The 17,492-nt window shown below is 43.5% G+C and overlaps 2 protein-coding genes across 2 annotated transcripts; both read left to right on the forward strand.

The window, feature by feature from the left end:
• The first annotated feature begins 5,060 nt into the window (after positions 1 to 5,060).
• LOC109811017 (uncharacterized) lies at positions 5,061 to 5,603 on the forward strand. The gene is made up of 2 exons (XM_083060680.1): positions 5,061 to 5,146; positions 5,198 to 5,603. The coding sequence occupies exons 1-2, from the start codon at positions 5,061 to 5,063 to the stop codon at positions 5,601 to 5,603; spliced, it is 492 nt and encodes a 163-aa protein (XP_082916806.1).
• Positions 5,604 to 8,100: 2,497 nt separating this feature from the next.
• On the forward strand, positions 8,101 to 9,021 carry LOC145949796 (uncharacterized). Its single transcript, XM_083060681.1, has 2 exons — positions 8,101 to 8,438; positions 8,547 to 9,021. Exons 1-2 carry the CDS (start codon positions 8,101 to 8,103, stop codon positions 9,019 to 9,021), a joined length of 813 nt encoding a protein of 270 aa, XP_082916807.1.
• The last annotated feature ends 8,471 nt before the right edge of the window (positions 9,022 to 17,492 follow it).

Raw genomic sequence — 17,492 nt, forward strand, 5'->3', positions numbered from 1 at the left:
TCATATAGGTAGTTTCTTTTTTGTAAAAAAAAATCAATAAAATAAATCTCATCTTTACCATGCATCATTCCCCTTTAGATAATAGAAACATGATAAAGATTAGGCAAAAAAATGACATGCATTCTAGATTAGCTGATTAATTTCATTCATTTTATTAGTTAAGGAGGATTAGGTCGTCGTATGTATAGAAAGTTAAGAAAAGTGAGTGCCCTAATATACGACAGTATCTGCGCTCTAAAGAAAAGCCCAAATCAATTTTTAAAAATATTATAGTTGGGCCCTTGCTTTGATATGTTTATTAAATTAAGTCTTCTTAGAATCTAATATAGATTCTCGCTTAATACTGTCAATGTCTATTTAAGCATTCATAGATAAACAAATCAATGAGACTGATATTTATTATTCTCAACTTTCTATGCATTCTGCATTACATTCATTTAGATCATATCCTTCTTTGTAAAAGAATAAATGGGAATAAAAAGGGAAATTAACTTATGTGCGTTAGTCGAGAGTAATGGAAAGTAAGGACGCCAACTCTTGCCCCAAAAGGATAAAGTCGTGTCGTGCAACCATGAAATCCAAGCGGAATAGGAGAAACGACTAGGAGTTAATAAAGAAAACTTGAGGAGGACGAATCCCTCAAACACCGAGGCAAGTGAATAGATTTTTCTCGAAAAGGGATTTCAACAAGAGAGAAACATTATTTGTTAAGAAGTTGCTAGAATGAAAACCCACAAAGGGCGTTCTAGGCAAAAAAAAAAAAAAAAAAAATAAAAAGCAATGTTTGTTCGAGCTGAAAATCGAGAGGCAGCTTGAATGTTCCTCTTGAGAAGCAAGACTCCATGGAAAGCTCTATCATCGTTTCTACCCATTCCTACTTCTTAGGAAAGTCTCAAGATATGGGTTGGCAACACCTTCATGAGAAAGAAGCCAAAGGACTTCCCTCTACACGAGATCTTCTGAAGCGCCACATCCATGCAAGTGGAGAACTAACTCTACGGTTAGATGACTTAGGCCTCTCTAAGGGGCAACCTCCTTCTTTTTCTTTGTGTACGAATCACGAACTTGGGGCATGCCCGGGCCCTCAAGCTACATTAAATGGGCACGTGTAGATTAAAAATTCTATTTTAATGCCATACATTTTTCTACTTCGTTTCTCTTCTCCCTCTTATCTACTCTAAGCCTCGTCAACAAACCTTAAATGAACAAGTACATTTGAAATAAGGACATCATTAGAAACAATGGCTTAATACGTAATAAAAAAAACATAAAGATCAAGCAAATTGGGCATGACTTGTGGATAAAAGTCCAAATGAAATCAGTGCAAGGAGCATCCCCCTTCAATGAAGGAATGAAAAATGATCACAAATGCTGCAAAGACAAAAGTCTGGCAGGAAACCCACTAAGGGGGCTGCGCAAAAATTAAGGCAAGGTCCGCTAGGAAATCCACAAACAAAAAGGGTAGCCTAGGCAAAAGTGAGGATCAAAGAAAAAAAAGGAAAATGTCTGCTAGGGAACACATCTCAAGTAACCTAGGCAAAAGTTAGGACAAAGCAGCATCCCGAGCTGAAAACCGAAAGGTGGCTCGATAAGATCATTTAATCAATATGCAATCTCAAGTCATCGCTTAACTTTGAAGGAAATAATAAGCTAATGCGGAAAATGATTTCCTCACTTTGAATGTGCTTGTTCATCAGCCTAAACCACTAGCCTACCTCGGCCAGCCATTCTTCTACAAACCATTTTTGAAAAAAAAAAATCCTTTCTACCAAAACTTTATATATATATATATATCCTCTTTCTCTCTTTCCTCTTGACCTATATGGCATTAAGATAAATTTGAAAGATACACGGAGTATGCACAGTGAACACTCACAAAGAGAAGATGGAGGTGTCCTAGAACAGAGTCTAGGTACACCTGATCTAAGGGCTAATATATCATATTCGGTACAAGCGAGAAGGCCGAACTACACAAACCTCAGGTTCAAAAAAGTAGCGCTAAATCTGACAAGGCTAAAAGGCTAACAATCCATGTCATTGATCAATGCGCATAGATTAATTTCTTGAAAGTAAAATCAATCTGCATTTAAGCATTAGCATAGAGGCATCATTGCATAGCATGCATAGGGCACAAGCGTGCACAAAAGGGTATAACTTCATTTTATAAATAATAAATAAATAAATAAATAATAAATATAATAAACAAATCCAATCCATTCTTGTCTTGCATTTTCATGTGCATCCATGCATCCATACTCATCATGGGGCATCCACAACCATCCATCAACAATCAACAATTAATCATCCATGAATCAAAAGGACTCGGCAACAAGCGCCTGGAGGGGCATCACAATACTCATGTGGCAGGGGCAACACTGAATCCCTGCTAGTCATCCACTTCTCTGCCCACCAACACAGGGGCACATCAAACATCTCCTGCCCATCCACCTAGGGGCAGTCTTTCATCCCACAACACCAACAAGAAAAGCCAAGAAAGGGAAACACAAATTCCAATTGACAGCATCTGAACAAAAGACAAAAGCAGCCCAAATTAGAGGCGTCACGACACACCTCCTGCCCAACATCCTTGGGGAAATATCTACCAAAATTCAAGCAAACCAATGAGGGCACCGACAGTTTCCTCAAAATACAACAAAGGACTGGAGAGACTGTACTCGCATCCCAATCCGGTATACGACAAAGCCGTGAGGGAAAGGTCTGGAGAGACTGTACTCGCATCCCAATCCGGTATACGACAAAGCCGTGAGTGAAAGGTCTGGAGAGACTGTACTCGCATCCCAATCCGGTATACGACAAGGCCGTGAGGGAAAGGTCTGGAGAGACTGTACTCAAATCCCAATCCGGTATACGACAAGGCCGTGAGGGAAAGGTCTGGAGAGACTGTACTCGGATCCCAATCCGGTATACAACAAAGCCGTGAGGGAAATGTCTGGAGAGACTATACTCGCATCCCAATCCGGTATACGACAAAGCCGTGAGGGAAAGGTCTGGAGAGACTGTAGTCATCTCCCAATCCGGTATACGACAAAGCCGTGAGGGAAACTGAGCTACAAAAATACTCCCTCTTCAACAAGCTACAAATAAAGGAAAGCACTATCACAAGAGAAACAATGGAGCATCTACTTGAAGATCGAAGATCAGGTGTACAGTTCGTCAACCTTGTTACCTAATGGAGTATGCAACCAACACTCAAATGCTCTAAAGGGTGAGGACACGAGCAAACAAACCTATCCAAGAGAAGGAACATAGAAGCGCCAACACGAAAGAGACGAGGAGGAGATCCGGACGAAATGTCTACGTCTTTATTTGCCTTTGAAAAAGTAACACATTGCTACTCCAAAGGACAAGTAAAGAGGGGCAGCTGTAGACACCCAATTTCGTCCGGGGGCACACAAACAAGGAAATGGACCTCCGTTGTGAAGGAAAGGAGCTCCCGAAGCATGGAAACAACAAGAGATGACAGCCCAGAACGGGCTGTTCCCAAAACGGAACGGGTCATTCCAAAACAAGTTGATATATGCAAGATTTCAACCCAGAACGGGTCGTTCCGCTTTTGGAACGGGCCGTTCCAGGTTCTTATTTTACCTATAATAAACTTGCCCAGAACGGGCCGTTCTAAAACTGGAACGGGCCATTCCCCTGGTTTGGAACGGGCCGTTCCAGTGTCTTATTTTACCTATAACGGATAAGCCCAGAACGGGCCGTTCCGAATCCGGAACGGGCCGTTCTGGTCCCCTTCTGATTCCTATAAATAGGAGCCTTGGGCACAGTTTTCTGGGCGGCCAGAGAAATTTCGAATAAGACTCCTTTGAGCACGAAAATTCTGTATTTCTCTCCCTTCTATTATATTTCTTGAAATTTGTGTCGCATCTCTATATTCTCTCTCCCCCTTATTGTATTTCTTGAGATCTGTGAGGTATACTGTAGTGTGAAAGGTCGCCACAAAGCATATTCTCCATATTTGTAGATTCAATAAAGCTCGTTCAAGAGGTATTTTAGTCAATCTTCTTCTCTTCCTTTTATTTCTCATCTTTATCTCTTTTTTCGTTATAATAAATGTCATAATGTAGATATTTTAGTGTTAATTGCTTAATTTATATTTTAATTATGTAAATAAATATCAATAAAGGGGACTTAATATTTAATTTATTAATTCTTATCATGTTAACTTCATCATAGGGTACCGATTGAGGGCATTGTAGGGGTGCTTAATACCTTCCCTACACGTAATAGACTCCCGAACCCAATTCTGGTTATCAAGGCCATAGTTGGATCTTTAAAAAATACCTTTCTTTTTTCTAATGTTTTGAGTAAAATATTGGTGGCGACTCCATGAACCTATTTTCAAAACCATTAATTAAGGATTAGTCTGGTGTCCGGGCATTCCTTAATTAATGAGACTTTTAAAAGGATGTCTAAATCATAGGTCACAAGATCGGAAATTTTCGGGTTGCGACACCACCCCCACTTTGGAACAATCGACGTACCCAGCGAAGGAGGCTCACCAATCTTGCCCAGCAGATCGTTCCTCACGACCGATCTCTAGTAAGAACATTTGATGCCCACCGTGGGGCCGATCAAGACATCTCTTATCGGCCACGCTTATGGTTTTCATCCAAAGCCATAATAGACGAGCAACAGACGAACAAGATCATGCAACAAGAATGGAAGGAGAAGTGACATTGAGACGGTTGATCGAGTAGGTCAATTAAATGCGACAACAACACGCCGCCGACCTGGAGAACATTCGCGCCCGACACGAAGCTGACCTAGCGATGCTACGAGATGAGAATGAGCGCATCCGCACCCAGCTTCCTCAACGCCCCCCTGATTAGCCCCCTCAACCAAGCAATCAAAACAAGGAAGAAGGGCACTCGATTTCCCAGCCACCAACTGCACCCAGGGCGGCGACCCATAGGTCTACTGCACATCGGTCACACGTACCGACGTACAGGTTATATCATGGAGTCAGCAATGCACCTGCCCAGGCTCCAGGACATAGGGCGAGCATCCACTATCATCCTTTTGTTGACGGTATCATGGAGACACCCTTTCCTTTTGGATGGAAGCCTCTCAACATCGACCGCTATGATGGCACTACCGACCCAGATGAGCACGTTGATCTGTACGTCACGCAAGTAAACCTATACACTAACGATGATGCTATCCTGTGAAGGGTTTTTCTGACCTCGCTCAAGAGGTCGGCACTCGCCGAGTATACTCAATTGCCAGCGGGATCAGTCGATAGCTTCGACACTCTGGTGAGGCGATTCACGGCGCAGTACGCAACGAGTCGACCACATCACATCACGTCCGCTGCCTTGGCCAGCCTCAGACAAGGCGACGATGAACCATTGAGGACATTCATGGAGCACTTTGTCGGCATCTCTGTCAAAATCCGCAACCTAAACCCCGAGATCGCCCTACACGCCATGCTCATGGTGCTCAAGTCAGGACCTTTCATTGATAGCCTTTTTCAGCGACCTCCCTCAAACATGGACGAACTTCGTGCCCGAGCTGCGGGGTACATTCAGATGGAAGAGCACACTACTTTCCGTGACCAAGTTCATGAGAAACCATAGGGAAAGCCAGACCATGGCCACAAAGATAAGGTAAAAGTCACCAACGATAGCCAATTCAAGAAGGCTAGGTTGAACAAAGGAGGGAGGTATGACTTCTACACCCCCTTGAGCGCACCCCGAGTACATATCTTGGAGGAGGCCAGCAATACCAACCTGATTACTCTGCCACCTCCTGGGCACAGCCCCAGTAGCGCGGACAAATCAAAGCATTATCGATACCATAGAAACTATGGTCACACAACCGAGGAATGTCGCACACTCAGAGATCGCATTGAGGAACTCGTCCAAGGAGGGCACCTTGGACAATACGTCCACCGGCAACAATCTCACAGAGGAGGCTACCATGGACGAGGACGAGGACGAGGCCGAGGTTTCGGCACTCACACAGATCAACCGTCCAAATCTCAGCAAAACATCGACGGAGTAGTGCAGCCGAGGTAAGTCATGATATAGGAATGACTCCCTTACAAGGAGTCATCAATACAATTGCAGGTGGCTTCGCAGGGGGAGGCTCCAGTAGCTCAGCGCGTAAAAGACACTGACGGAGCATCAATCACGTCCACGCTGACACCTCGGCCCTGCACCGCAACACACCACCCATCACCTTCACGGATGACGACTACACGGGCATTTGCCTAAACCAAGACGACCCCATGGTCATCGCGGTGGAGGTAGCTAACTAGGAGGTCCACAAGACATTGATTGACCAAGGAAGCTCAGCCGACGTCCTATATTGGCCAACATTCCTAAGGTTAGACGTCCCCCATTCCCTGATCCAAACTCACACAAAGCCCCTAGTTGGTTTTGCAGGTGAACGAGTCCACACCCGAGGATACATAGACCTGCTAATAACCTTCGGGACCCCTCCCGAATCAAGGAGGATCATGGTTAGATACCTCCTCATTGAAGCCAACACGTCGTATAACATTATCATCAGCAGGCCGACATTGAACCAACTTGGAGCTGTGGTATCTACCCCGCACTTGACGATGAAATTCCCAGGGAGCTATGACAAGATCATCTCAGTTAGGGCAAACCAGAAAATGACTCGACAATGTTATGCCGAAAACTTGAAGGTTTTGCCATCAGAGGAGCACCGCCGACGTGATCCCCCTACTATCGCTCATATCACTCAGGAGGACATCACTAACCTGGACCCGAGGTCAGAATCCCATGACAACCGACCAAGTCTAATTGATAAGCTTGCTGACCTGCAAATCAGAAAGCTCCCCGGCCAATGCACCAAGATAAGCCAACATTTGAGCACGGAGTTACGTCAACAACTTGAAGCCGAAATCTCCAAAAACGCCGACCTCTTTGCATGGTCCAGCACCGACATGCCAGGTATAGACCCTAACTTTATCTGTCACAGATTGGCAATCCACAAAGAGGCAAAACTGGTGGCCTAGAGGAAACAGAAGGTCGACGGTGATAGACGAGAAGCTATCATAGTTGAAATGAAAAAGCTAATAAAGGCAGGGTTCATCTGAGAAGTCCGATACACCACGTGGCTAGCGAATGAGGTACTTGTTAAAAAGAACTCAGGGAAGTGGCGTATGTGCGTCGACTACACCAACCTGAACAAGGCTTGGCCTAAAGATGCCTACCCCTTACCAAGCATTGACAGATTGGTTGATGGAGCATCCGGCCACGCCCTCTTTAGCTTTCTGGACGCTTATTCCAGGTACAATCAGATTATGATGTACCCACTGGACGAGGTGCACATGTCGTTCATCACCGACCACGCCAACTTCTACTACCGCATGATGCCGTTTGCCCTTAAAAATGCGGGAGCTACCTATCAAAGGCTGATGGACAAAGTTTTCCACTAACAGATTGGATGGAACATGGAAGTCTACGTAGACAACATGGTCGTCAAGACCACATCGGCTGATACCCATGTTGCCGACCTAGCCGAAGTATTTAATCAAATACAGAAGCACAACATGCGCTTGAACCCTGAATAGTGCGTCTTCGGAGTCCAGAGGGTAAGTTCCTCGATTTCATGATCACCCATAGGGGTATTGAAGCCAACCCGAAAAAATGCAAGGCCATCATACAGATGTATAGCCCCCACAATGTCAAAGATGTCCAATGCTTGGCAGGAAGGTTAGTCTCTCTTTCTCGTTTCATTCCCAGGTTGGCAGAGAAAACAAGACCTATCTTCACCCTGCTCCACAAGCCAAAAAACATTGAGTGGACTGACCAATGCGAAGAATCTTTCAAAAGCTTCAAAACTTTCCTCACCACCCTGCCAGTCCTACAAAGGTCGGATCATCATTCCGACCTCCTCTTGTACTTGGCAGTCAGGGAGAGTGTGATCAGTGCAGTGATGGTGCAAGAGCGCGACAAGAACCAAACCCCTATATACTATATCAGCCGAGTTCTTCAAGATATAGAGAAAAGATACCAAACAATTGAGAAGTTGGCCTTAGCATTGGTCACCTCGGCCCGACGCCTCTGGCCCTATTTTCAAAGCCACTAAATCGTCATCAAAATGGACTACCCAATCCAGCGAATACTAAGGAAGCCAGAACTCGCCGGGCGCATGATAGCATGGTCAGTGGAGTTGTCCGAGTTCGGAATCCGATATGAAAGTCGAGGCCCCTTGAAGGCTCAATGCCTAGCAGACTTCGTGGCCGAACTCACTCCCACCTTAGCAGAAGAAAAGCAGGTATGGACTCTATACGTTGATGGATCTTCCAACACTAAAGGTGGTGGTGCAGGTATCATTTTGGAAGGACCTAACAATGTCACCATAGAACAGTCCCTTAAATTCGGATTCAGAGTCACTAATAACCAAGCAGAGTACGAAGCATTACTTGCAGGACTGAGGTTGGCTCACGACCTCGGAGGGCAAAGGGTGAGTTGCAACAGTGACTCAAAACTCATGGTAGAACAACTCAATGGGGCATACTAGACCAAGGACACCCTACTACAAAGGTACTTTCATGCAGCCTCCCAGTGGATCTCATCCTTTGATGAGTTCACCATACACCATGTGCCCCGAGAGCAAAATGTCAGAGCCGATCTCCTGTCTAAGCTCGCTAGTACAAAGTGCCCAGGACAACATCAGGCCATCATCCAAGAGACTCTAAATTCTCCCAGTCTAGATGATAAAGTCGTCAACGCCAATGATAATGAAGACCAAGGATGGATGACGGGTATATGGAGCTACTTAAAGGAGGGAACTCTACCCGAAGACAAAGACAAAGCTCGGAAGATAAGGGTAAGGTCGTCCAAGTTTGTCATCGTCGGAGATGAGCTGTTCAAACGCGGCATCTTGACTCCCATGTTGAAATGCTTACCAAAGTCTCAAGCCACCTACGTCATCGAGGAGATCCACCAAGGAATATGCGGTATGCACTCCGGGGCACGCACGATGGCGACCAGGGTGCTCCAGGCTGGATACTACTGACCCATACTGAAGTCGGATTGCCAAGATTATGTGCAAAGGTGCAAAGATTGTCAGTAATTCGGCAATACACATCGGCAACCACCTGAAGTCCTCCACAAAATGATGTCACCGTGGCCCTTTGCCTAGTGGGGAATAGACATCCTCGGACCATTTCCCCCCGTGAAAGGCCAACTCAAATTCCTCCTTGTGGCAGTCGACTACTTCACCAAGTGGATTGAGGCATGCCCACTTGCAAAAATCACCGCCGAGAACGTGCAAAAGTTCACCTGGAAGAACATTATTTGCAGGTTCGGTATCCCACATTCCCTCGTCACCAATAACGGCAGACAATTCATTGCACAAAGCTTTGAGAATTTCCTCCGCGAACTCAAAATCAAGAACCTTCCAACCTCGGTGGAGCACCCCCAAACCAATGGCCAAGCCGAAGCCACGAACAAGGTAATACTCCGAGAACTCAAAAAGCGACTAGGGAGTGCCAAGGGACAATGGGTTGACAAGCTCCACAGCATTCTCTAGGCGTATCATTGCACCCCTCAATCAACAACGCAAGAAATGCCATACAGGCTGACCTACGAAGCCGACGCCATGATCCCAATTGAGGTCGGCGAGACATCTCATCGGCGTCATACCTTCAGCAATGAGCAAAACACTCAAGAAACAGAAGCCAATCTTGACCTAATAGACGAAGTTCGATAAGAAGCTCGGATCAAAGAAGAAGCCTGCAAATTGCGTGCCTCTAGACGTTACAATACTAAGGTCCGACCTCGCTCTTTTCGAGTCAGGGACCTGGTATGGAGACTACAAGGACAAGCACGAAAAGACCCATCGGAAGGGAATCTCGCACCTAACTAGGACGGACCATTCCGCATTACGGACAGTCTGGGTAATGGAGCCTACCGAATAGAAGAACTCAGTGGCAAAGCCATTCCAAGAACTTGGAATGCCACTCACCTAAAATTTTACTTCAGTTGAATTGTACGAATGAGGTGTTACACTTTTTTCCCTACCCAGTCTTTTATCCCAAAAAATATAAAAATGGGTTTTGGCTGAGAGAGTTTTTAACAAGACACACCCACAACATCAAATAAGAATGGATCACTTTACTCATACTTATTCAATTCCACAATGTCTAAACTATATTGAGTTTAAGCTGAATTCGAACCTTAGCGCGATTCGCAGTAAACCAAGGTCGAGTTCGAACCTTGGCATGATTTTGCTAAACCAAGGTCGAGTTCGAACCTTAGCACGACTTATGCTAAACCAAGGTCGAGTTCGAACCTTGGCACGATTTATGCTAAACCAAGGTCGAGTTCGAACCTTGGCACGATTTATACTAAGCCAAGGTCGAGTTCGAACCTTAGCATGACTTATATTAAGCCAAGATCAAGTTCAAACTTTTGCGCAAATTATACTAATGGTCAAGTTTGAACGTTAAGGCCAAGCATGAGCCTTAATGCAAAAATTACAAGTCAAGCCAGAAATTCAAAAGTTTAAATCAGAAGTTTGCTTTCAAACAGTAACGCAAAAGGCAATATCTATACATAGCAAATTCATTCAAACAATAACAAGTTCGACACAATACTAAAAGAAAACAAAATAAACTAAGTTATTATAGACAGCCTAGGTGGCAGTATTCTCGCTCGAGCTCTCCAGAAGGTCATCTTCGTTCACCAACTGACCACCACACACGTCCTTGTCAATGTGCATCATGGAGAAGTCCACCCCGGGAGAAGTCCCCCTCTTGTGCTCTACCAAAACGGCCCGCTCAGTCTTGACGAGCCTCTTCTCCAAGCTCGCCCTCGCTACAGCCATCGCATCAAGGTCAGCCTTCAAGGCCCCAAACTCCTCCTCCTTGCCAACCAAAAACACCTCGTCACAAAGGTGCTTCTCAGTAGCCTCCCTCAGATCGGCCTGCAACACCATGTTCTCCTCCTCTAAGGTCAGAACCTGGCCCCATGAAGTCTCCGCCTCGGCTTTGTAGACCTTGGAAACCTCTTGCAAGTTGCCAACCTGGGCGGCATACGCCTTGTTGGCCCTTAGAGTGACCTCCAAAGACTTCTGAGTCTTTGAAAGATCTCTCCTTGAAGCTTGAAGCTCAGCTTCACCTTTCTTCGCAGCCTCGCCCATCGCGGCCCTCAAGGCCCAGTTCTCCTCCTCCAAGGGTAGAACTCGGCTCCGTGCACTCTCCAGCTCACCCTGAAGCTTTGGTCACATGCACTTCCAGTGGTCAACAATGGAAATGGACCTCTGCATGAAGACCTCCACGGAGTCTAGGCCCTCCACTGGACCAACTTTCTCTATCATTGCCTTGTCAGCGACAAAGGTCGGGTCTTCCTTAAAAAATGCCTCCGCGATCACTTTAGAGCTACATAGTGACGTTATGTCCGGAGACACACTCACTTGGTCCAACCTTGCCATTGGACAGGTGACGTCGAAGCGTTTCACAATGCACTTCGACCTCGGAACGCCACCGTGAGAAGGCGCAGCAGCAGGAGGAGTTGGCGTCGGTGCCTCAGAGCTTGGCCCCTTCCCGCGAGCCTCGGTGGAAGTAGGTGTCGAACCCACCTACGCAGCAGAAGGAGAAGTCGGCGTTGGCGCCTCAGAGCTCGACTTCGTGCGAGCCTTGACAGAAGTTGGCGCTGACCCCGCCTACGCGAAACACAAAAAAATTTCTAGTTACAAAGCAGGAACATCATGCAATGCAGAAGAAAAATCATAGGGTAAAGGCATAAACCTGTGTCTCTAGAGCAACCTCTATCGCGGGCTCCTTCGATGACCCCTCAGGCGGAGGGCTCCTGGTGAGATTGATCGGGTCGGCATCGACGGCCCTCGAGGTCACCTCTTCGAGATCGGGAGGGGTCGAGGTCTCACCGACCCTCTTCTCTCCCCTTTTCCTCTTTCAACGAGCCTCCAGGAACGCAACCTCCTCCTCACCGGGCTCGGGAACCTCGAGCTCCTCCGTGTTATAACGAGCCTTCAGCTCGCGCCATATGCTCTTTCCCATCAAACCTGCAAATACAAAGAAGCCAACACATAAGAAGGTGACAGAGACTAAGAGTCTAATAACTCGGAACGGCGAGGTACTCACTCTCCAAACCCCTCTCCTTATTCACCAAGTTAGCAAGCGAGAGGACGAGCTTGCAGTCCAAGGGGCGAGGAAGCGCGGCCAAGTCGACGATGGCAGTAGTATCAGAATCCGACAGTTGAAGGCTGCTCGACCCATTAAATTTGATCAGATTCTACTGCCAGAAGAGGGGAAACCTCGGCAACCCCCCAAAGTGGAAGACTTCATCGACCAGCAGGTCGGCCTCAGCAGGCCGAACTCGGTAGAACTCCTTCTTGAAGCTCTTGTACGATTGGGAATAAAGCTGGAACAACCCCCCAGCCTTACTCCCACTTAAAGATACCCAACCCAAGGGAGGTTCGCCCAATTTGAGTTGGTAAAAATGAAGAAAAATGGGCAATGACACCCCTATCCCCAAGGTTGAGCACAAAACTTGAAAAATCCTCAAAAAACCCCAACTATTGGGGTGCAGTTGGCAGGGGGCACAATGACAAAATTCAAAAAATCACACTCAAACTATGTAAAGGGTAAACACACACCCAGATCTTTGAAAAAGCATTGGTACATATAGAAGAAGGGGGTATTCGGAGTACCCGCGATATACACACACTCACCGGGTTGACAGGGCTCAACCCAGATGAGCTTAGAGATGGACAACTGATAGATCCTATGCGATTTCCACATCGCATTCACATCAAGAAACGACCTGAACACGCTCTCAAACTCCCCAACATCCCCCCTAACCCACTCGTATCCAGGGACGGAGATGGCAGGGTGTGAGTCCTTGGGGTTGTTACCACCCCTTTTACTCTTAGGCTCCCCGGCAGCGGTGGCCGTTTTCGCCTTACCTTTCCCTTTAGCCTGCCCAGCGGTGGCCTTAGGGGGAAACGAACCCTGACTACCCTCACCGGCCATTGCTCTCAGCGATACCAATAAAAGAGAAAGAAGGAAACGATGGTGACAGTAACAGAAAGAGAACGAGGAAATGGTGAAGGAGAAGTACCTGGTACTCCTAAATAACAGAATGGCGATGGCGAGTATCAAGAAGGACGATGGAGAAGGTGAAGGGATAAGAACGGTAAGAGAGAACGGAAACAAGGAGTACACAAAGAAGAAGACGAAGCGTAAAGAGGAAGCCAAACGGATGAGAATGCAAAAGTGTGCGAAGAAGGAGAAAGGAGAAAGTGTTTTCAAAATAAGGACGGAAGTGACATGAGGGCAGAAAACGACAAAATGGGAAGGGCATTAAATGAGGCCCATAATGACGGGTACATCCCATCATTGTAAACCGTCACCCCCCGTTAACACGCCGCCCATGTGTTTCAGGAAATGAGGAGGCACTTATTACACATGGCGTTTCGCCAAAGAAGCATAAACGAAGAGTCGCGACCCTTCACTAAACTCGGCACTAACTCCTTGACCCGTGGCCTTCGGAGCTCGGGGGGCTAGTGTACTATCCGCACCGCGAAGTCGACCTTGAGCTCGGTACTAAAGCACGGATTGACATCAGATATACGCCACATGACAACGACCAAGACAAAGGCCCACTATCTATCGGGCTGAGGTCAACCTCAAGCCCAGATCAACGCTACCCTTGCCTAAGAGGAAAATCCTAATTCACATCAAGGTACGTGCACTATATATATGAGACCCATACACCCCCATATACTAACTTTAGCATCAGAGTCTCTTTTGCAGGTACCACCCCCACTTCGAAACAGTCGACGTACCCAGCGAAAGAGACTCACCAATCTTGCCCAGCAGATCGTCCCTCACGATCGATCTCCAGTAAGAACAGCACGTAAACTGCAGTAGAAACTGCTTCCCCCCAAAATGAATATGGTAGCTTTTTTACTTTATCATACTTCTTACCATGTGAAGAATTGTTCTATTCCTTCTCTCTTCCAAGTCATTATGTTGTGGGGTATATGGAACTGTGACTTCATGTTGAATACCATGCTTTACACAATAGGACTTAAACTCATGGGATGTGTACTCTCCACCTTGATATGTCCTAAGTATCTTCAAATCCTTCCCACTTTGCTTTTCAACCATAGCTTTGAATTTTTGAAAGATTGCAAACACATCTCTTGGCCTTTATCAAGTATAACCATGTCATACGGCTATATTCATCTACAAATGAAATGAAATATCTATTTTTCCCTAAAGAAGACACTTCAAAAGGTCCACACACATCAGAATGCACAACATATAATGAATTTGTAACTCTCATATGCATGTGTGATTTAAAAGCATTTCTTGGTTGTTTACTAATCAGACAATCTTCACACATTTTATCAAGCATAATAATACTAGGAAGTCCAATTACCATTTCATTGTCAGCTAACTATTTTAGACTATTGAAGTTTAAATAACCAAACCTTATATGCCAAAGCCAATTTGATTTATCAATCATAGTTGTTGTAAGACATTGACTTTCAATAGTTTGGAACTTGGCTTGAAATGTTCTATTCTTCGAAAAAAAAGACTTTAAACCAATCTTGGGCTTGAATCATTTAGCTCAAGCAAATCATCTTTCATTGTGACTGAGAAACCCTTTTCTACCAATTGACCCACACTTAGCAAATTAAATTTCATACCAGGAACATATAACACATTTTCAATTAGTGCTACCTTATTTCCCTTTCCTTTTATCACAATATCACCAACACCTTCAACTACTATAGTCATATTATCAACAAACCTTATCTTGCTTTGTTTGCTTGTATCAAGATTAGAAAGCCAATTCTTGTGTCTAGTCATATGATTAGAACATCTAGTATCAAGAAACCAACTCTTTGAATAAGGTTCTTCATGCTGAGTTGTAACCATTAGAAGTACAGGTTCATTATCATATTCATCTTAAGCCATATGAGACTCATCCTCATGGTCCTTTTTTTGCTTTCCTTTTCCATACCAACACTCATTTGCTTAATGTCCCCATTTCTCGCAATTATAGCATTGAATCTTTCTTTTATCTTGGCTTTTTTTTCCACCTTTGCCTCTACTATATCCTCCTCTACCATGTCTATTTGAGGATTCTGATTTATCATTTTCATTAGACTAATCTTGATTTGAAGACCATCCTTCCTTATTGGATCTACCATTCTTCTTACCTTTCCTCCATTTTCCACAATTTGTACCACATTGCTTTAAAACTTGAGCTTGTAGTGTTTGTTCTTCAAGAATCTTCTTAGCATTTCTTGATAGTAATCGCAACTCATGAACCTCCAAAGAACCTTGGAGCTCCTCAACCTTCATCTTTTCAATTTCCTTAAATTCCTCAATCACAACCACGATGTAATCGTCTAGAAGAAAAGGTTCTCAAAATTTTCTCCACCAAATTTTGATCTGTGACTAATTCTCCACAAACCCTCATTGAATTCACCAACAACTGAAGCCTATTAAAGTAATCTACAATGAACTCTTGATCAAGCATGGACAATAGCTCATACTATCTTTTGAGAGACTGCAACTTAACTTTCTTGGTCTTCTCAGCACCTATATGCTTTATGTAGAATGTCCCACGCCTCTTTGGTTGAATTGGCTTTGGAAATCTTCTCAAAATTAACAAGATCCACACATTGACGAAGGCGGCATCGAGCCGTGTAATCTTTCTTCTAGTTTGCAGCTTCATCTTTGTCACTAATGCCATCTTTCATAATTTCTAGTATTTCTTGAAAACCGAGAATGACTTCCATTCTCACAACCCAATGGTCATAATTTTTGCCATCAACAATTGGCAAGGTAAATAGAAAATTTCCACCTCTGTTTGATGAAGTCATGACTATAATTGTACGAGGTCTATAATCTTCCATTCTAGATATCACTTGTTGGAGGAAAAGAATACATATGTACACACAATACTGAATGAATTTTCTGTTATTAAATAAATGAAATATTACAATACATCTATTTACAGAGTAATTGAATATACAAATAACCTAATAAATTTTTACTTGAATTAACTACAAAATGGTCAATCTATTGTTATTTGCTAAAGATTAATTTTTTTTCTTTTATTAAGTTAGTTAATAACCCATAACCTTCCCTGATTAAACTAAACCCAACAAAATTGCTTTTACGCCGCTCGAAGCAATAGGTCTTGTTTGGCCACAAAAGTCAGATAGTGCTGAATGGTGAAGGAAAAGGCGCGTAATAAGCGCGTTTATCTGCCTTTTATCCAAAAGCAAACAATTGGTATTAATTTTTAATCACCACCAACGCCATAAAGATGACAAGCACATGGCACAATCAATGCGCTTTACAGCTACCGTAGCTTCACACATTCCTTTCACAAACACTATCTTTTTCCCCCTTCATTAACCCCACAAGGAGCACACTGTTCATGCCCATTCACCTTTGTGTTAAATAAATAAATTTTTTTTTGACAACCAATAAATAAATGTTTTAGAAACTTAATTGTGGTTGTAAATTAGTACAAACAATCATATGAATAATTGCGTTTCAGACAGTAGTTAAAGAATTCAAAGTAAAATAAAATAAAATAAAAGAGGAAACAGCTAAGACGTCACTCAATAAAGGAAGTATCCAGGTGGTGCTCTCCGAAACACATGCACCTCTTCTTCCATTAAATGCTATTCCTTCCGTTTTTTTTCATAGTCGTTTAAGGTTTTACACGGAATTTAAGGAAATAATTGATATTTTAGTTTTCAAAAATATTTATTACTTACTTTCCTATTTTGCCCTTTATTTTTTTTTACATTTTTTAGACTGTTGAACTACACCATTAAATAGTTGTCTCTTTTTTTATTTTTTATAATATTTTGTTGGAAACATATTGCTCTTATAAATGTACATTAACTTTATATGAGTAGTTGGAGAAAAATTAGGTAGACATTAAAAATAAATACACACATTGTTCAGGAAACATGTATTAATTATCAAGGGTAAAAATGGAAGAAAAAATTAATAATTCATTGATTTTAGTAATATGACAATGAAAAGAAAACAACAAATTCTGACAAAACGACTATGAAAAAAAAAACAGAAGAGTACCGTTTTGTCAGTATGTCTATAACCTGGTTAGTTTTTCTAAAGTCATGACTACACGTTATCTCTCTACCTTCATCTCCCACACTCACAACATGAGTGATTAACTCTTAATAAATTAGCAGTTATAAAGAGTCAGTTTTTACTAGAATATTTTTATTTAAATTAATATCATGAACTATTTTTAAATTATAATAAACAATCTATAATTTCATATTAATTACGACCCTAAATTGTAAAAGAAAAAAGGCAATCACAAAAAATCTAAAATAATCGCGAATGATTCACCACATGAAACAATATTTTCACTTAATGTATTATCATATTTAATTTGTAACAATCTTCAGAAGGATACTCTTAATGAGTAGTGATTGATCTCATAGAACTTTGTAAT

This window comes from Cajanus cajan, chromosome 7 (genome assembly GCF_000230855.2).
Source record: "Cajanus cajan strain Asha chromosome 7, NIPB_CcT2T_4, whole genome shotgun sequence".
NCBI lineage: Eukaryota > Viridiplantae > Streptophyta > Magnoliopsida > Fabales > Fabaceae > Cajanus > Cajanus cajan.